Genomic DNA, 21466 nt, shown 5'->3' on the forward strand with positions numbered 1-21466 from the left:
CTTAGTTTAACAAAAATAAAACAATATTAAAGTTTGGAATGTTATTTTATATATTTTTTGTACTAGGGTCTTCAATTGCATATTGTTTATCACAAGTAAATGAAATGGTCATAGCATATCTGACGCCTGATGTTACTTTTTCCACATAGTGAAAGTTCTCTCTGCCACTAGTAAACATACTGAGGCGGGCTACCCTTGGTTCTACAGTTCTGTTAAACTTCTCATCAACAAAAACAAATCTTCCACCTTTGAAGTCAATATTATAATCACCAAGATAAAGAAGTGTTGTGTAGTGAAATGATTTGTATGTTTCCTGAAAATAGAATTTTAACAAACAATTAAGATTCTTGTGGCTATTGTAAAGTAAAATATGCATAAACTTTACAGACAGGAGTAAATAGGTATTTATATTTTCTTTTTATTGTTTGTCATAATCATGTAAATATCACATACCTTGTCAACATGAGGATGCCAGTACTCATCATGTACTGTAACTGCTTTTTTAGGAGTGATTTCAGAGAAAAATGTTGGATGTGTCAGGTATATTTTGTTTGGATTCACTCCAAAATGGTGTGCAACAGCATATTTAATTTTTTCTTTAATCACCTGTAACAGATGACTTGTTGAGTATTTTATAGAAATATGTGTAATAAAAGTTATAATTAAAAATAATTACTTACTCTATAAATGTTGAAGTCTTTTTCGTTAAATACATTTTTAGCATCTTCATGTTTGTAAATATTGACAAAATGTTGTCCCATAGACAGGGCACCACTGTGTAGGTCCAGGATAGAGGCTCCACCTGATGATCCTCCTAACTTAAGCCCTTTCTTAGCTATTGCTAACAGTTCTTCAGCTTCTCTCACTGATATCACTTTATCAGTGACAAATCTTTTGCACTCTTTAGGGAAACAGCCTTCATATTTATCTACCTCTTCTCTATATGATTGAGAACATTCTACAACTAAGCCTTTTCCAGGCAACAATTCAGATTGTTTAGCAAAGGTTTTGAAGTTGTCATTTTTAGAAGAAAAGTACACTATTATCAGTAGAGAAAATATTACAACGACTCGGGAGATAACTCGCAGTGATATGTTTCTTCTTGATGTCCTAAAAATATTGAAACAGCTAATCATTATTAAAATACTAATTACACATAATACTAAAATACTAATTATCGGATGGTCTTCCTGGTATACAGAATACTTACGGTGCTTCGTTGTTATTAACAACAATATCGTTATTTACTTTGGAATTATCCCTTTCGGACTTATCAGCATTTTTGCTTCTTTTCCTGACATCTTGCATGTCTGTTTATTATAGAAGATTATTATTTTGAAGTTATATATATTTTTTTGTTTCTTTTGGAATTTTATTGACTTGTTTACCTACCACATAAACATTAAATAATTTAGTTGTATTTTAAAAGTAAATGTTACGGTCATTTGCGGATGACTTGACTAGAAACGTCACGTCGGTTAATTTGACAGCTAGGCGCGAGCCTAGCCCATCGAGCTTAGAATTATAAGGAGACGCCGTGTTGTTATTGACGTATCTATAGTTATATAAATATGGGCGAAATATGAAACAAACTATGCAACATAGTTCTCTCTCACTCTTTCTAAGCAGATAATTATATTTGAAAACAGGGACAACAATATTTTTGTGGTTGCGTGAAATGGTGACATTTATTTTTGATAGCTTCTGCCAGCGACTTCGTCCGCGTTAGAGTCGGACTTTGTGCAAAGAGAGGAAGAAATAATAAACACCAGCCCCTCCAATTATCTAAATCTATGCGTACTTACTGCTACTTGAAGTAATAAAATGTAAACTATTAATAATTTGTAATTTGAACGAATATTTAAACACAAAAATAACTAATAGATACCAACCTATTTTATAAAATAACAACAAAAGAAAGTTAAAAATAAATTATTTAAAACCTAAAAGTCGCGCAATAAGGTTGAACGCTCTGAACGTCTGTTTGCATCAATCGCACCAACAGCCAAATATTGTATGAAGCTCGCGCAGCCACCGCGCCGCGAGTCGCGTCGAGCGCGGCGACCGTTGCACAAAAATGATCCTTATAGCGTGCGTGATTCAGTATTCACGCGCGGTGGCTTATTACCGTTTTTCATGTATAACTTTGGTGTTTCTTTACCGATTTAAGTCATTCTTTTTTTAATTAATAGATACTGTTAACTATGTTTAATTAGTGTGAGTGAGTGTTATAAAAGTAGACAAATATAATCAGAAAGCTCCGAACTGCTAAGCTACCGAGAGTTTTACGTGTTATTGTGAGTCAACCATAAAAGATAGATATATGCTGCCATGGGATATTTTTTACATAATTTTATGAAGAATATTTCCGTCATACATGGTTTCTGTGTAGCTGTAACCATTAAGGCTGCACACGCGACGGAAGCTTAAAAAATGGAGTAACTTCTCCCGTTTTCCCAACATTTACCTTCACTGCTCTGCTCCTATTGATCGTAGCGTGATGGAAAGTATCCTATAACCTGCCCAGGAGTATGAAGAATATTTGTGCCAAGTTTCATTAAAATCCGTCCAGTAGTTTTTGTTTCCATAACGAACATACAGACAGACAGACAGACAGACAGACAGACAGACAGACAAAAATTTTACTGATTGCATTTTTGGCATCAGTATCGATCACTAATCACCCTCTAATAGTTATTTTGGAAATATATTCAATGTACAGAATTGACCTCTCTACAGATTTATTATAAGTATAGATATCCTCCTGTTTGTAGGTGCGTGCCATATCTGGTACATATGTCATGGTAGTTGTGCTGTCAAATAGGTGCTCTTCGTGACTTATTTTTGCTATTTTATAGAAAATCACTCGTGTTTACTTTTAAGACTTTACTATTTCAATAGTGAATTTATCAACGAGTATGCCTACGTGTTGTATCGTGAAGTGTGGTGCAAGTAAGCACAAAAATCAAGCTGGATTGTCTTTACACAGGTTAGTAACCAGTTTTTGCTAGATTCTACATAAACTAATTCACATTGAATAAAAAATATGTTACGGAAACATGAATTGATGGTGAAAGTACTAATATTTAAGTTTATTTCTGTATAAAAAGCTATATTTAGAAATAAATGTTGTTTACAATAACATATCATATTGGCATAGTGCTGTACAGTTGTCATAACTGTATCGATATAATATCCACTTTTATAATTCAGCTTTTACTAATTTTAACAACAGAAGTTACTGTTCCTAAGACACTGAGCCCTCAGAGTTGTGTATTATGTTGAATAGAACATCTCTATTTTGTTATTTACTTAAGTACTATCTTTTCATCGCGGTATTACTCGCGTTCCGATGGATCTAATTCCGTACCCGAACAGTAATAGCCTATGCCCACCGGGTAAAGTGTAGCTTTCAAATCGGTCAACTTGTTTCGGAGCCTATGCAATCCAAACAAATAATCAAAGTATAGATAAGTTCAAGTTTTGATGTTCTTTAATTAAAAAAACATTTTTTGCAGGTTTCCTATACGAAATGATTTAAGGACAAAATGGTTAGAAGCTATTGGTGAGGAAAATATTAATCCCAGACATAAATATTGGTTTGTCTGTTCGCTTCACTTTGAAGATAGTTGTTTTAATAGAACACTGGATATCTTAAGATTACGTGACAACTCTGTTCCCACATTATTTTTGGTAAGTCTTAAGATAGTTTTTTTTTTTTTTTTTTTGTTAGACAAATCCTATGTAATTACATTATTAGTACAGTATATCTCTCCGTTCAATCGTTATTAAAGGAATATTCTTTTTTTCAGACACCCAAAGAAGGCCCCCAGGAGTCGTTGAATAGCTTGAAAACGATTGTAAATTATTGTATTTTTTTTAAGACAGTATCTACTTATGGCGTTTCTTGCGGATTCTTCTTCATAAGACCGAATCTTTGGCACCCTGCAACTAGTCTGACGTGAAAGAACTTTCATAGGGCTATTTGAAATAATAAATAATTACTTTGCCTGTTTTTTTTTTTTTTTCAAAGGTGAAGAAATGACTCCTCCCATTTGGTTGATGTTGTTGAGGTTATTAGTATCAGTGAAGTTAATGTGATAGTTAGTTCTATGACGAAGAAATTATTTATACTAGGTTATTTATATGCACCCAGTAAGACTCGTACGTACTTCTAACTAGAATACAATATCGATATTTGTTGAATCCGGTAGTGGTACAACCCTAGTAATGGCAGCCATTTTAGTTACTACTGCAGACTGTAGGTGTGCAGGTTTTTTTCGTGACATTTCCTGTCCCTATAGTTATATGTCAATGGCCTAGCCGCAGATCAATCAATCACTCCACAGACTAATAAGGCGTGCGCTTGCTTATGATGATGACGTCCCGGCCGATTGTCGGCCAGGGTGTCTATCTAAAGACATCAGCCAGCTCAGCGGGTTATTAATTAGTATAGACATAGGTGCACTTTATTCCGTCAACCTCATAACCCGATGGCACGGCAACAACATTATAATACGCTTTCCGTTGCTCGCACGGGTGGATCGATCACCCACATCAAGATTAGTTAGGGGCTGCTCTATGAAAGTTTCTTAAAACTCACAGAGCTATCTTGACTTAAAAAATATGTTAAATACAATAGAAGTTGATATTTTCAACAAAAAGTAAACTCAATTTTGAAAACCCAACTCCAAAGAAAATAAAAAACTGAACAAAAGTAGAAAAGCAAGTCTGGCAACATTGTGTGTTAAAAAATAACACGGCCGTTGTATGTTGACTGCGTTTGCAATTATCAATTTTATTTTGAGTATTTACTCCAAATTTTCTGTGTTTCTTTATATTTTGAAGATATCATGTTCGATTATTAATTGTTGTTAACAGACAAATTCCAGCTGCTGTTCGAAATAGAAAGATAACACCATGTATTACGATGAAGAGGAAAGATATCCCAATCCGGATTTACTTCACGTTGTTCGTCGTGAACTGTGTATGTATTTGTTTGTACCTAACACCTGGTTATCTGGTTTTGTCCAGGGTGCTTCTTAAAACTTTCAAAGTATATTTATAATAGTAGGCAATAATGTCTATTATAATGTTTGACTATTTATATTAATGGTTGTTAACGCCTGGGAAAGCTATAAAAAATTGTAGCTCAGCTGCTAGGTTTACAAGAAGAAAAGGGCTTTAGCGCACGTTGACGGTTGATTCACTTTTTTTCAGTGTGATGTAATAGTCCCACTATGACAGCTGCTTGTACCCACCAACAAAATATTGAAATGTTTCAGATGCAATAAATTCGAACCTTGAAGTCACACCCTATGGCTTGAAATATGTACCCACGCATACTGAGGATGGAATACCTATCAGGAAGCTGTATGTGTCAAATCTACCCCCAAAGGTATGATATTTCAGACAGTCCTATAAAAATATAATTTTAGTCAGCCAGTAATCAAGATATTTGTGCTTCAATTTGTTGTGTAACTAGTCAAAAAACTGTGTTGTTGTCGAAGGCCACAGGTTTTTATTATTTAATTTAATAAATGTGAGTACAAAAATATAGAAAAAGTTTGAATTAAAAGTACTAAGGGCCAATGGCAATTTTATTTTGGTCACTGTACACACTTTCTGAACATTGCCTACAATACAATAGCTCAAATTTTTTTTGCAAGAAAGGCTATTACTATATATTCCAAAGTACAAGGATATTCATTTCACAATAAAGTCTTATAATAAACAACATTTTTTTTGTACTAAAATATGTCTTGCGCAGCTGGCTGATCTCCTTGTATGGGAACAGCTGCTGTAGCTAAAATCAGCCTTGGACAACATTAACCATTTGATTATCATATTCAATAATAATGGTGTCGAGGACATAAAGTGCACTCACTATTCCTTCACTCTCATAGCCCTGTGGGACGGCAATCCAACACTAACAGAGAGAGATCAGGCTTAGGACCGACATTAACATGCTCTCCTGCTGATTCACGAAGTTGCAATTTGTTCTAGACAACCAGGTCTGAGTTGTTTGGGGTGTTTGCTCCATACGGCTTCATCAAGAGTTGCTGGCTAAGGATGGGCGACAAGGGTCCCAACAGAACTCCCACTCCCACATACGCCTTTGTCACCTTTAGCAATCCAGCGGATGCACATAAGTAAGAAAAAAATATTTTGAATAACGCTTGCTCCCTATAAATAAGAAATGACTTGTTTTGTTTATGGTTTGTAACTTTTGATGTTATTGTATAAGTTTTTTCATCAAAGACAACCTTCCATTTGCACAATTGTTTATTTATTTTTATAGGAATAAATTGCATTTTGCATGTCAAGTAACTTCTGACTTTGTTATGAAAGTACAGTAACCAGTCTGAGTAAGGCCAGGTTCCCACTACGCCGGACCGGCAAATCTACCGCGCCGGTAAATCTGCCGGAAGTACAATGTATATGAAGCTATTCACATTATCGCGGGTCCGGCATTTTTGCCGAGCCCGGGATTTTCTCAATGTATTTTACAGATACTTTATAAATAATATTATTATTACCATCTGGTATAATCTGAATAAAAAAAATCCTAAAGTAATGAATTTCACGATCTTTGTGTTTATTGAGTAATAGGTGACTCACATTTAGCTGAACTCTAATGAACTGTTTATTCATATGACTGTGTGTGTCAGTAGTGTAATGTTACACACTCTACTAACAAACTACAATTTTATTCTGCAGTCAAGCCACATGATAATAAAATGTAAAAAATGTATTTTAAATACCCTTACAAATTCAAGCCAAGAATTAAAAACACCCATGGCACATTCAATGACCAACTTAAAAGTCGACTTTTGCACAGGGCACTTCAAGCTCCAGTCCACGAGAAGACGTTGCGAGGGCGTAACCTGAGGATATCCCCTGCTGACAGTTGGCACCAGCCCCCTGAGGATGCTGACGGCAGGGGACGCTGGAAGCCCCGTGGTCAACGTCGTCATGATGGAAACGCTGCTGCAGCCGTGCCTGGGATCCCTCAACCAGGTACCCAAATAATATTGTACTCGTGTGTCTTCTTGTGTCTCTCAAAACTGCAGCACTTCAGGCTTGACCCATAACACATACAAATATTATAGAGGAATGACATAAGCACTGTCCAAACATTTTTTTTTTCATAGCATTCATTATTAGTTCATTGATTAGTTAAAACAAAAAAATTGTTACATTCTATAATTTTTTGTCAATTAAAAGATGAATTAATTTCAATCCAGAGACCCTAGAAACAAGCATAATATCCTTTTTCTTTATTGGATGTTTTTATATCTCAGTCTTCTGTTTTCACAGAAGTCAACAACTCCGATTGGGTTTCAGAGAATGCAGACACAGCTGAAGCTACAACTAGTGCTACGGAAGTACCAATAGTGAGTCAACTATCCATTGAACAATATTGTGTAAGAAGTATTAAACAGTAAAAAAACTAAGCAAATTGTTTACTAGTTACAGGAAAATACTGAAACACATGAAGAAGAGAAAGACAGTGATATGGAGTCTTGCTATACCATACTGGATGTTTTAAACAGGGATTGTTTAACGCACATTCTGTCATATGTTCCTATAAGAGACCTCATCAGATCGGAAAGAGTCAGTAAAACTTGGCAGATAATGGTTCGTGAATATCTTCAAGGTATGTTAAAAGCTCAATTTTTCAACAGCAACACAAGTTTTTTCTCCATTTTTCTGTTTTTGTTTGTGATAGATTTATATTTTGCTATTTCGTAAAATTCATAAAAAAATGGAGTTGTGTGAGTAAAAGCGATCTCATAAAGGTTCCTTTATTTTTTGAGGTATGGGTCCATAAAGAGGTTGACGTTCAACAGTTAACACCTATACCCTTTTTATTCTAAAAAAAGTATTAATACATGTTAACTGTGAATCAAATATGAAATGCAACCCACATTTCCCAGGCATCCGTATCTTCAAGACGTCATGGTGGCAGCACGTACCCGTAATGTTAACGACGGCAGTACTAAGGCGCGTGTTACAGCGGGTAGGCGAGGGACTGTCGCGGCTACACATCGATCACCACTGGTCTGCGCTTAATGACCGCACGGCGCATACTGTGGGGAAATTCTGTCCCAACCTCGAGGAGCTTAAGGTACACCCCCCAAACTTATTAACCCAAAAATATACGTAAATATACGTATAGGTACATAAATCTACCTCTTTTTTTCTGATGAGAAATCATCAAATACTCCCTCCTGTTGTTAGCAGTGTGAGGGAGTGTCAGACTTTTACTGACCAAAACCCATCATGTTCCTTCTGAAGCCCTTTATGTACCAGTAACTCTTTCGAACAATCCCACTGCCCAGTAGGATAACTATACTGAGGTAACATCTGGGGACCCAGAAAATATTAGCTCTTGAACCCAATAAACTTATATGTTTCAGATTGTTGGCATGCACACTCGTAACTGGAATCCACTTATTTATGGATGTAAACAACTGAAAAGTTTGTCTTTTGTGTCATGCAATAAGGTCTGTTTTATTTTTCATTTAAATGATTTTATCTCGTGTGAATCTACCCTTTAAATAAAATATGTTGTTTTTATTTTGTAGCTGACCGACTCGAGTTTAGTCCATCTAGTCAAAAGCGAATCATGCATAGAAAGTTTAACGGTCGCAAACAACACACACGTGACTGGTCTATTCCTCACTGGTTCCAACCCTCAGAAACTGAATGCCTTAGCATTTTACAACTGCTACAGCCTCCAGGGCACAGTGCTTTGTGCAGCTCTAGATACCTTACCAAGCTTAACTTCCCTCAAATTAGACGTCTGTCCTCATACAATGTGGAAAATAGTACCAATGATTTTGAGAAAACTACCGAAGCTTGAAGAACTCTCGTTGAGCGAGTACATCAGTGGTGAAATTGGTTTCGCTCAGCAAAGCAATGACGCCTTCTGTGACGCGTTGGCAAAACTTACTGAGCTGAAAAGTCTAAACCTGAGTCGTAACATCTATATAACGAACGCAGTACTGAAAAGAGTGGCACAGTCCTGTACGAAGTTGGAGACGTTGAACATTTCTAGCTGTAACTCCCGCAAGATATTCCCTAACCCAGGTAAGTTTATTAACGAAAATCTCAATTACATTACTTTTATATCTCTTTTCCTCAGCTTTGACGTCCTGGACTTATAATAATATTTCACACAATTCTGTTCTCGTCCCTATTCGTTTCGTCAATCCCTAAAGGAAGTGTCTTAGAAAGTAGAAACTTCGTCACACCTTTAGGGATTGAATGAATGTCACAATTTTGTCGTACTGGGCACCTACGATCTACAAAAGGATTAAGGGATGATATATATTAGGCCGGGACGTGTCACGTGACATTTTGTATGACGAGCGCCGTTTGTGGCCCGGACGGGCCACGGCCGGGCCGCGTCCGGGCTTTTACTTCATACAAAATGAATCTAAAATGTATGTAACGTTTCACGTCCGTGCCCCGTTCGAGCCACGCACACGGCACGCCCCGGACATGTCCCGGCCTAATACAAATCAACCCTAAGCCCATAACCCCAATGCCATGTTGTAATTTGTAATGATACCTATTGTGGATAAGTACAGCCGTATCCACAATAGCACACTGATCTGTCAAATGTTGTACCTAAGGGAGTAGGAATAGTGGAGTTAATATATGGGATTACATAGGTGTATGAAACACTTAGGGAGTACATAAGGAGGTGCGTAAGGGAAGTACATAATCTGTTAAGTGAGATACCTTACCTAGTATATAAGAGGAGTATATTGGGGAGTTGATATATGGGCGTACACAGAGGTACAATATAAGGGAGTAGATTTTGCATACATATAGTCTGTTTTTTAATCTCGTAGACTAAATTGACACTTGCAAAATGTCAAACTTACAAATAATGTTGCCAGCTCTTTTGTGCAGTGTTGTACGGTAGACTGCACAGTAGTGGTAACTGTCATGCACCTTAACTCAATAGTAATAAGTACGATTTTCCTATAAAACTGTTACCACTGACCTGAAGTTGACTGTACCTACGATACCGATTTGTTGAATCGTAACTTTTGACGTGATAACGTCTTTAAAATCGTTTTAGTCGGGTGACATGTTCAGAAACTTGTATCACACCAAAACCTCACGAGCGCGATCGCAGGTATAACGAGAGAGAGACGGACCGATCTCCCGTCTCATCTCGAGCGCTGCCAGTCATTCCGTGAAACTTGTCACGCGGAATCCTCACGAGCGGAGGCTGGCATAGCGTTCGAGTGAGTGGACCGATCTTCCGTCTCTCTCACTCTAGCGGCATACAAACGAATGGAGATTTTTACACCCGAAATTTATCATCAAGTGTGAATAAAACGATAGATGTAATTTAAAATTTGAAAAAATTGTTATCTTCATTAATTCCTTACTTCCCAAAAACTTATATCACCAATAAGACGTTATCACGTAAACATCTCGATCGTAAACCTACTTTACAAACAACCAATTTTTTATCGACAATAGACGAATTTATTTTTCATTCAAAGTTATATATTTACACACACACGGCTGCACGACGTGCTACAAACTGCCAATACTGAAATCTGACCACGCAACGCCATGCGTAATCCGACCATGTTTCAATGCCTTTAAATTAAACAAAAAAAAAATAGACACCATCAGTTTTGTCCCGTACGCGTCAAAACGGCAATCTTAACCCTTTTCTCTTACGAAACGGCAAAACTTAAGAAATATGGCAACTATGGAACTTGACACCATACTAACTGATGATTTATTTATTTATTTATTTATTTATTTTAAGGACAACCAACAAAGCATACACCAGAAAAGAACATGTAATAGCACTTACATAAATACATTTTGTAGTGTAGCCTTAATTAAAGGCTGCCACGGCATGCGTTAAACATAGGAGTAAGAAAAAAAAACAATAAAATCAATTACCATGTAACTAATTAAGAACTTTGTGCTGACCTGTGTCATCCAACAATTGACCACAGAAAGGATAAACAAAACCTAAACATTTTATAAGTTTCAAAGTCTTATATATATAAAAAAAAAAAAACAATAATAATAATATACCAATTTTACCTTTATGATAATGCCCCGTGCAGGGTAGACTTGAATTTATGTAAAGAGTAAGACATGTCGATATCTACGTTGGGTGAGCTTGAAAGACGACTAAATTGTACCTGCATTCTATTCACAGTAGAAAAATGGCCCAGATTGGTCTTAAAGTTCTTAGCGCTAAACAACCGATATCGAGACTTTCGAGCGATTTTGTAAGGCACGTTAATATTTATTTGATCCAGTAACCGTGGACAATCAATGTGAGTATTTATTATTTTATATAGGAACAGATGATCTTCCTCAGACATGGAGTCATTATCTGAATCAGATTAACGCGAATGCCAGTAATTAAATTATGTAATTAAAAATATATGTTTTACATTATTAATTTCAGGATAACTCATTATAAAAACCGGCCAAGTGCGAGTCGGACTCGTGTACGAAGGGTTCCGTAAATTACAGTTAAATCAACCTATCTCAAAAACTATAAGAGATACTTTGATCAAACCAAAAATCGTTGAAAGAGTTAATTAGCATGCATCACCTCTATTTTTTTTAGAATTTTATACCCCGTAGTTATAAAAATAGAGGGGGGGGGACATACTTTTTACGACTTTGAGAGCTGATATCTCAAAAACCGTTCACTTTAAGAAAAATGTTTTTTAGAAAACTTTATATCATTTTAAAAGACCTTTCCATTGATACCCCACACGGGTATGTACATCGAAAAAAAAAATTTCATCCCTCAGTTACATGTATGGGGGGCCCCACCCCCAATTCTTTTTTTTACTATTTAGTGTCATATTTTTGTAGCGGTTCATACAACACATATTCCCATCAAATTTCATCACTGTAGTACTTATAGTTTCCGAGTAAATCGGCTGTGACAGACGGACAGACGGACAGACGGACAGACGGACATGACGAAACTATAAGGGTTCCGTTTTTGCCATTTTGGCTACGGAACCCTAAAAACGATACTTGATTTTATCAACGGTAAGTTTCGGTTGTGCCACATCGTTATTTAAAAATTGAAATAAACTGTCAACACTCGTAATGTCAGTTTAGTCTACGAGATTAAAAAACAGACTATAATGCATATAGGGGTACTACATAAGGGAGTATACGTGGAGAGCACATAAGGAAGCACATAGGAAGTATATAAGAGTGTGCATAGGGGGAGTAGTATATAAGTGGGGTGGTACAAAAGGAAGTAGATATTCAGTGGTAGTGCGTAGGGGTAGTAAATGAGGGTATTTATAGGAAGAGCACTTGGGGTATTGACTAGAGGAGTTTATAGCGGGATTTGATAAGGGTGTATATAGGGAGAGTTCATAAGGAGGGAGTACATAGAGGCAGTATGTCGCGGGGTTTATAGACCTAGTACATAAGGGGGAGTATGTAAAGAAGTAGCTTACACAGCGCCTGCAGTGCCCACTACATTAGATTCGCAACAGACGCGAACTGGGTTGACGTTGCAAAACGTCAAATCCTGCCATGATACGTATGTTTATATTCAGCCGTCATGAAAGCTTATGTCGTCACGTCAGAAAAATACAAATCCGAGGCCGAGACTTTTCGCTGAAATATAGGTTAAAAATTAACCATGATGGAACCATCATGTTCATATTTTTTTATGTGTGTTTAATTATAAAGTGATTTGTAATGTGTTGTGTTGTATTGATCACAGAGCCGCAGGGCCTTGAGGAGGCAGGTTGTAAACCGCGTGTCTCGACAGGCGTCGGCGACGAGGGCCTCATAGCGGTGTGCCGCGGCTGTCGGTCCCTCGCCGACCTCGACGTGTCGTACCTCGGCGCGCTGTCCGACCACGGGCTGCGCGCCGCCGCCGCGCTGCCCCGCCTCACGCGCCTCACCGCGCGCGGCAACCCCGCGCTCTCCGCCGCCTCGCTGGCCGCCTGCCTCGCCGCCTGCCGTCTGCTGCAGGTACATACCTCACCAGCCTCACGCGCCTCACCGCGCGCGGCAACCCCGCGCTCTCCGCCGCCTCGCTGGCCGCCTGCCTCGCCGCCTGCCGTCTGCTGCAGGTACATACCTCACCAGCCTCACGCGCCTCACCGCGCGCGGCAACCCCGCGCTCTCCGCCGCCTCGCTGGCCGCCTGCCTCGCCGCCTGCCGTCTGCTGCAGGTACATACCTCACCAGCCTCACGCGCCTCACCGCGCGCGGCAACCACGCGCTCTCCGCCGCCTCGCTGGCCGCCTGCCTCGCCGCCTGCCGTCTGCTGCAGGTACATACCTCACCAGCCTCACGCGCCTCACCGCGCGCGGCAACCCCGCGCTCTCCGCCGCCTCGCTGGCCGCCTGCCTCGCCGCCTGCCGTCTGCTGCAGGTACATACCTCACCAGCCTCACGCGCCTCACCGCGCGCGGCAACCCCGCGCTCTCCGCCGCCTCGCTGGCCGCCTGCCTCGCCGCCTGCCGTCTGCTGCAGGTACATACCTCACCAGCCTCACGCGCCTCACCGCGCGCGGCAACCCCGCGCTCTCCGCCGCCTCGCTGGCCGCCTGCCTCGCCGCCTGCCGTCTGCTGCAGGTACATACCTCACCAGCCTCACGCGCCTCACCGCGCGCGGCAACCCCGCGCTCTCCGCCGCCTCGCTGGCCGCCTGCCTCGCCGCCTGCCGTCTGCTGCAGGTACATACCTCACCAGCCTCACGCGCCTCACCGCGCGCGGCAACCCCGCGCTCTCCGCCGCCTCGCTGGCCGCCTGCCTCGCCGCCTGCCGTCTGCTGCAGGTACATACCTCACCAGCCTCACGCGCCTCACCGCGCGCGGCAACCCCGCGCTCTCCGCCGCCTCGCTGGCCGCCTGCCTCGCCGCCTGCCGTCTGCTGCAGGTACATACCTCACCAGCCTCACGCGCCTCACCGCGCGCGGCAACCCCGCGCTCTCCGCCGCCTCGCTGGCCGCCTGCCTCGCCGCCTGCCGTCTGCTGCAGGTACATACCTCACCAGCCTCACGCGCCTCACCGCGCGCGGCAACCCCGCGCTCTCCGCCGCCTCGCTGGCCGCCTGCCTCGCCGCCTGCCGTCTGCTGCAGGTACATACCTCACCAGCCTCACGCGCCTCACCGCGCGCGGCAACCCCGCGCTCTCCGCCGCCTCGCTGGCCGCCTGCCTCGCCGCCTGCCGTCTGCTGCAGGTACATACCTCACCAGCCTCACGCGCCTCACCGCGCGCGGCAACCCCGCGCTCTCCGCCGCCTCGCTGGCCGCCTGCCTCGCCGCCTGCCGTCTGCTGCAGGTACATACCTCACCAGCCTCACGCGCCTCACCGCGCGCGGCAACCCCGCGCTCTCCGCCGCCTCGCTGGCCGCCTGCCTCGCCGCCTGCCGTCTGCTGCAGGTACATACCTCACCAGCCGAGAAGTGTGGTACCTGGTCGTAACGGTGCTACTGAGCATCGCTGACCGACCACGAGCGCGAAACTCGACGACGACGTGCGGTGGAACACGAGAACTGCTCATTCATTCATTCAGGACAGTCATTTGACTGCTAAATATATAAATTGGCTCATTTGTTCTATTATTATGCTGTTTTACTTTGACCCTTCTACATTTTTGGAATATAAAATAAACAAATGTGTGTTTGCAGGAGCTGGACGTGTGCGGATGCGACGGGGTGTCGGAGGAGGTGGTGGAGGCGGCGGCGCGGGCGCTGGCGGACCATCCGCGCCCGCTCACGCTGCGCCTCGCCGGCACCGCCGCGCAGCCGCAAGACGTAAGTACCACTACCCCATACATTTATATCATCCTGTGCATCTGGTGTCGGACGTGACTTTGTGAACATTGGATTGCATTTTATTTTGTGGAAATTATTTTCACTATTACCATTTGTTGATAATCTGAATAAATAGTCTTATTATGTAAATTAATTATGATAATGTAAATAAAGTTAATTAGTGGCAATTGCCGGTTATTTAGTGCCAGGTATTTATTAACCGCCTTCCCAAAAATCTTTTATTTATTTTTGTATGTATGTTCACCGATTACTCGAAGACGCCTCGATCGTTTCCCAAAAATATTTTTTTGGTTTATTTCGGCCTAGAAGTCGGTGGCGAAATAAACATAGCTGCATGTGCTAGACACTGACATCTAGGCCGATGCACCTAAGAATATTTTTTTTTTTTGCTTTTTAGTGTTTTTAGAAGTTGGCTTTTTTTTGTATTTTTTTTTTTTATGGAAAGGTTAAATGTAAGGGAAATAATAACAATGTCTAATATATTGCACTATATCGACAGCTGCAGCAAGATTTACCAACGCACAAGCTATTAACGGTGGACATTCACGACGACCGCAGTAACCCGCATCTCCGGCCCGACTTCGTTGATCACATCTTCGACGACAGTTCCGACGACTCCCTCGGAGATCTGTACGATCATGATGATTTCGATGACTTCTTCGGACCAGGTAAGAAAACACTTACATATTTTTCGCCTGACTCCCAAATTAAGTATCTTAATTAACTATTTCCAATAACTGGACATTCATCCAGTTACTGGTGAAGTATCTCTGTGCCAAATTCATTCCATTCATTTCCATCATTCAAATTCGGTTCAGTAGTTGAGCGTAAAATCGTAAACAAATCACTTTCGCGTTTATTTTTAGGCCAATTTTATGATCGAAAATAATATAGTCTTCGATATAACAAAACTTTACGCATTATAGATGACGAACTGTTCTTGGACGACGACTTAGACGACTTCGACTTGTACCAGTTCGGGCTCCGAGCGCCAGACATCATTCTGCTCTAGGAACCTGTAGTCACGCCATAACGCATACTTACTACCCAAAGCATTGCAACGAAGCCTTGTAATGCCAACAACATCGTCTATGTTACAACATACATCTGCTGAAGAAATATTTTTAGAATTAGTTGTTTTGTTCCAGTGATTTGTTTATATTTCTTGTAAAAAGTAAATCAAGGTTTTATTTAAGGCCGATTTTATTTTTCATTTCTAATATTGAATGTTTGTATGTACCTTATTGTGAAAGTTATTCATTATGCGAATGAGAGCATCATTTTTTTATTTAAACGCTAATGTTTGGCTTGATTTAAAATATGGTTGTAATTTTAAGAGGTGAAATATATCGTATGTATTACTAGTATGCCTAATTGGACCTAATGTAAAGTTTCTAATCAAGCATTAATAACTATTATGACTCTGATTCATAGTCAATAACAGTATACATAATATAGGCAGTGTGATGTAGAGTATATACTGATTAGCTTAGCTTCGAGAACCAACCACTCTGGGACTCATTAATATCGAAAGCTGTGTAGCTAGTGTGGCTAAATGTACGACATTGTTTATCTTGTATAACATTTTCGAACGAATAGCTTTACCCATACCATACCACACAAAATAACAGATTTTAACGTTGTATAATATCTTGCTGAAGTTCTGTGACACCAGTTGTTAACATGGTCGCCTGTACTTGTGTAGAGGGACATTGTATGGTTATGAGAGCTCAAATTTAATTTAAAGTGATCGGATTTGTCAATTTCTGTATTTTGTTAATGGACAATAGTTAACATGTTGTGAGCTTGGCCAGCAATCAAATTAATGTTTTATACAATTTTGTGCCTTTAAAGCAATACTGTATTAACACATAATCTTGTTGACCTATACATATAGCATATTTATATTTGAATAGCCAATTTAGCCAATAAAACAGTTAACTAATACCTGTTATTATGTAGATATTTAAAGAATTGCAATGACAGTCGCCACTTGAAATTATGAATGATATTTACCATGATGAAAGATGTAATAAAATTGCTGGTATGCAATACACATACACATTAGGCTGTTGAAACTGAAATCTATAATTGTAAGACTTTAATTGTTATAATTATCTGTGATGAAACATTATTTTCGCAACACAGAAGTCCCACACCTCATCTAGCTGTAGCCATTATTGTTTATTTATGTATAAAAGTTTTGATGTATTGTATTATAACTATAAGCAAAGTCTGAAATATTGTGATAAAATAAATTATTCAAACCTCATTTCTGATTTATGCATTACTCAATGATTTGATGAAACTGCAGTGAAAAATTCATGTTTACACATATTCAATTAATTAATCGAAGGTTTTGCTGCTTATTAACTACTGCTTGAAGATTGTAAGATTGTCTTTGGTTGTTGTTGTATTCATATAAAGAGTATTGTATATTATTATGCATATATACAGGTAGAGCAAAATAGAAAACTTCTATTATAATCTTACGTTCAGTCGTTGTTAGAAACACCTTTATAAGAAAGTATCAAATATCCAATTTGTACCTACTTGAAGAAACTGAAGCGAATAAACTAAATTCAACTACATTGGTGATAACCATTTTACCATTGACAATCAACTAATGAAATGTGATATTGTGATTTATAAAATTTATGTGTCCATAATTCTTTACCAGCTTAATATGATTTCTTATTATGTGCTTAATATTTTCTATGGCATATTATAAGAAATTATGTGATGAATGTACTTATTTATGTTGGTTTTGTTAATTTACTTCAAATATCATTGAAGTTTATGTAATATTATGATCATATTGAGCTGGGTAACTGTAGATAAGTTGTTTTATCAAGTATAAAAAGCAGTGATTTAAAAGAGGTGTTGCGAGTTTTTTTTTGCTCTTAATTTAGACAGGAAGTTTTAAGTTTAGAGTATTTTTTCTGGTGTTTTTATTACATTACTGTAACTTTATGACCTTTTCACTTTATAAGAACTTAATATCCTAATCAAAGTGGTCATTTTTATTTGTTTTTAATACAGAATGATTTTTGTTTTAATCACAGTTGGAAAATCAATAACTATTTACATTTTTTAACATTTTATTAGATTCTTAGAAGCCAATAACGCTTTTAATTTCCTGGACATTAGAGAAGTTTTTGTTGATTGGGCCAAACTTAGTTATAATGGATTCAAAACAAAAATTTGCTCTATTTAGTTTGTGGAGTGGAAGTATTCTGTCACTTATTTATTTTGTTGAAGCTTACATGTTTTTATTTCATCCTAGTATCAGGGTACTGTGTTTTAAACACATTTTTATTTTCATTGACCTAGATTAATTTTGCTATACATTTGCCTATTGTAAAAACATGTGAGCTGTAATTTAAACTTCTTTTACTTGTATCAGTGATGTTAATTCGATTTTACATTAGTCAGCCTCTAATAACTAGAATGTGAAAAAGTTTTGTTTGTTGATTTGTTTTCAATTTATGTAACATCATCACTCATTTCTAAATGTGTTCAATGTTGTAATGTTTATAGAAGAATATATATTATGTATATTTGCTGGGTTCACTTAGTGGTGATTTATGTTTTTAGAATTGCATTTTGGTCGAAAACCTAAAGCATGAGATGATTTGTGAAACTTAATAGTTTTTATACATTAATTGTTTTAACATATTAGTAAGAACCGAAATACAAAAAAAGATTCTTCAACCAGAAATTTTATTAATTACAACCTCTCTTCCTTATTTTATATTTATTTTATCCAAGAAAGCCAACATAATATTCACTACAGTTAATTGATGTTGTGATTGATTTGATAAAGTATTCACAAAATTAAATAAACACATTTAACTGCTTGAGTGCCGCTAATTAGAGAACAATAGAAAACCAATTGTGTCTGCATGGATCTACGCCACCGGCCTATTAGGGGTTAAATGCATATTGATGACAGAACTATGTCACATTTTTTTCTTAGTTTATTTCCTTAGGATGCGAAACTATTGAACTGATTTGAGAAGTTGTTTCAATATTGGAATGCTAGACTATCCCAGACTAACAGGCTTTATATTATCCCAGAAGAGGCATAAATACCTAAAGGAAAACAACTACTGTGTAATAAAACAATTAAATAGTAATAACTGAAACTATATTAACAATCTAAATCATGATACAACAGTATATTCACAAAGATGATGGTTACACAACTTCTAATAATTAACATCATAATTATGAGTTTTTATGTAAAGGTTCCACCACTGGCCCATTATTCCTACATCAATAATTCTTGAAGGCCAGCTTGTGAATGTGGGTTGTAGGTAGGAACACTGTGCCTTGTACAAGTCGCAGGAGTCATTCAAGTCAGTTGTGTACATGAGAGAAAATATTCCTAAACTTTTGTAACGAATCACACCTTGGTTATAACAAGTGTCCAGGTACCATAGATGTTTCACTGTTTTTGGATTTAGACAATCTGGGCTCACCATAACAGTCTCATTGTTTATTCGTTTTAGATGGTCTTTGAAGTCGAGCTCACTTGGATTTCGCATAGATAACACATACAGGGTCCCTAGCCCAACGGTCCATTTCATTGCTCTCAACGGTTCATCTTGAATATCAGTTCTCAAGTCCACCAGCATTTGACGATAGTCACCGAAAATGTTCTTCCAGTATACTGCCCACTTATTTAGTATTTTCCCTTGAAGTTTTTCAGGAAATTTAATTTTATTCTTAAGATTTGATATAATGTTAGGTGCCTTAGTGAGACTTTTAATCATTTTGAGAGTAGCCGATCCACATTAAAAATACAGAATTCTAAAATGTTTTGTTTAGGTTAGGTTATCATATGTCAGTATGTCAGTTCTGTCAGTTTGATCAGTCGCTGTCATTTGTGATGGTGTTATCAGTTTCAGCTTATCAAAAGAAAGTTAACATGATGTGCCATTATTGCATGAATTTTTTTGTGGTAATTGTTTTTTTACAAACCTTGACTGAGGCGCATTCAAACTAACAAAAATTACTACGCAAACCGAGAGTTTATATTAATCAAGAATAAGTTGGCGAGGCAACAATGCCTTTCACCAGTATCGCGTTGCGTTTCCAGTCTATAGTTACTAGATTTAAATGGGTATGATTTAAGCTGTCACCAATTTAATTCATTTTGTGTTTCTTAAATAATAGGGTTTGCCCTCAAAATAGTAGATTTGTCACCAAATCTAGTCACCAAACAATATAAAATCATTTCCACAATAAATTACCGAAAATCATGGAGATATGGGGTCAAGTACCAAATAAATGATTTTGTATGTATTATAATAGGTTTGTCCTAATAGTATTTAAGCAAACTAATTTAAAGAGATCACCAATAAATCATATATTATATCACTAGAAAATTTCATGAAGGTCTAAAAATGTAGGGTGGTCGTCATCATCATTTCAACCAAAAGAGTCTACTACTTAACTGGCCATGTGCCTCCCCCCAAGGGCTTTAGTTTCCACAGGTAGTATAAATATATTTAAATTAAATTTCTAGCTGAATAGTAAATAAAACAATTAATCAAAGTCAAAATAATCAATATTTATTGTTAAAAATCTCACTGCCCGCGCCCCGCATCGTATGATCGTACCTACAACCAACCTACAACCCATTCGTTGAGGCCCGAAAGCGCGCCAATTTGTCTCCCTTCCCTTCCTCTTCCCTTTGAACATATTTTTATTAAAATTATAAACTGATGTATTAAATTGGTAACGAATACATTATTTTAATAACTGAACGAAATAAAATGTAACTACTGTATTGGTGACAAAATAACAAATAAAAAGGAGTCGCAGTCAGGGATCGATTAATCGATTTATTTGGTGACAGATCTACCATTTTGAGCACCAAGCTATTATTTAAGTAATAAAACTATTATTATAAGAACGAAGTTTATATTCATGTAATGCACTACAATTTTATTGGTAATCCATCTCATATTTTACACATTATATTAACAATAATTTGCTAATTCATACCTGGGAACACTCTTTGTTTATCTGAGAACGAAAATATTTCGTGGCGATAGATTTATTTATTAGGTGATACAACTTGATGACAAATATAAATTTTGGTGACAAAAAATATAGTTCCCGATTGAAATTGAACGAATCGTAAACCTACCTATCTAACTTAATTTGATTTCAGTTTGGTACGGTGATTGAGGATAAACTTGCTAAAGTTGCTTGATAAAGTTTACCAATGGAATTATTTATAGAAGCATAGGTGCTCCCTAGATGGTCAATATAATTGCGCAATAAAACGATATTGTGCAATTATATTGATTTTGAGTTTTAATATTGAACTTTGCGCATTGTTTTTTAGCGAACAAGATTTTTAATTGAACAATACCTATTTTGACGAATCATATTGACTATTTTTTCGCCCTCAACAAAATCATATAATTTTCGAAACGTTTTTGTTATTAACCATTAACAAAATAGGAAATAAAAATGGAATAAAAGGGAAAATAAATCAGTCAGATTATTATCCGAATGTTCCGAGAGATTTTGAAAACAATTTGTCCAGTTCTTGGGTCTGGGCTCAAAGGGCTTCGGTGCAATGTTTTTTTTTTTAACTTGGCAAATGCTCACTCACGTAGTA

The 21466-nt window shown here is 38.2% G+C and overlaps 3 protein-coding genes and 1 long non-coding RNA gene across 5 annotated transcripts; 2 read left to right on the top strand and 2 right to left on the bottom strand.

The window, feature by feature from the left end:
• Positions 1–26: 26 nt before the first annotated feature.
• Positions 27–1490, bottom strand: LOC124637109 (2-oxoglutarate and iron-dependent oxygenase domain-containing protein 3-like). The gene is made up of 4 exons (XM_047173448.1): positions 1211–1490; positions 681–1110; positions 454–606; positions 27–313 (listed from the first exon to the last, which is right to left on the bottom strand). The coding sequence occupies exons 1-4, from the start codon at positions 1306–1308 to the stop codon at positions 47–49; spliced, it is 948 nt and encodes a 315-aa protein (XP_047029404.1). The 5' UTR covers positions 1309–1490; the 3' UTR covers positions 27–46.
• Positions 1491–3629: 2139 nt separating this feature from the next.
• LOC124636960 lies at positions 3630–3951 on the top strand. The gene is made up of 2 exons (XR_006985167.1): positions 3630–3693; positions 3813–3951. It is a non-coding gene; the product is annotated as an uncharacterized LOC124636960 (long non-coding RNA).
• A 793-nt stretch (positions 3952–4744) lies between these two features.
• On the top strand, positions 4745–18540 carry LOC124636858. 2 transcript variants are annotated; one of them, XM_047173053.1, is made up of 13 exons: positions 4745–4987; positions 5286–5398; positions 6007–6152; positions 6842–7020; positions 7321–7397; positions 7474–7660; positions 7941–8131; positions 8424–8510; positions 8592–9096; positions 12764–13017; positions 14680–14805; positions 15326–15494; positions 15753–18540. In XM_047173053.1, the coding sequence occupies exons 1-13, from the start codon at positions 4921–4923 to the stop codon at positions 15836–15838; spliced, it is 2187 nt and encodes a 728-aa protein (XP_047029009.1). In that variant the 5' UTR covers positions 4745–4920; the 3' UTR covers positions 15839–18540. The 2 variants fall into 2 exon arrangements, with proteins under 2 accessions (XP_047029009.1, XP_047029010.1); XM_047173054.1 differs by having other exon boundaries at positions 7348–7397.
• A 419-nt stretch (positions 18541–18959) lies between these two features.
• LOC124636859 (mitochondrial import inner membrane translocase subunit Tim29) lies at positions 18960–20063 on the bottom strand. Its single transcript, XM_047173055.1, has one exon. It carries the CDS (start codon positions 19602–19604, stop codon positions 19038–19040), a length of 567 nt encoding a protein of 188 aa, XP_047029011.1. The 5' UTR covers positions 19605–20063; the 3' UTR covers positions 18960–19037.
• Positions 20064–21466: the final 1403 nt, after the last annotated feature.

This window comes from Helicoverpa zea, chromosome 15 (genome assembly GCF_022581195.2).
Source record: "Helicoverpa zea isolate HzStark_Cry1AcR chromosome 15, ilHelZeax1.1, whole genome shotgun sequence".
Taxonomy (NCBI): Eukaryota; Metazoa; Arthropoda; class Insecta; order Lepidoptera; family Noctuidae; genus Helicoverpa; species Helicoverpa zea.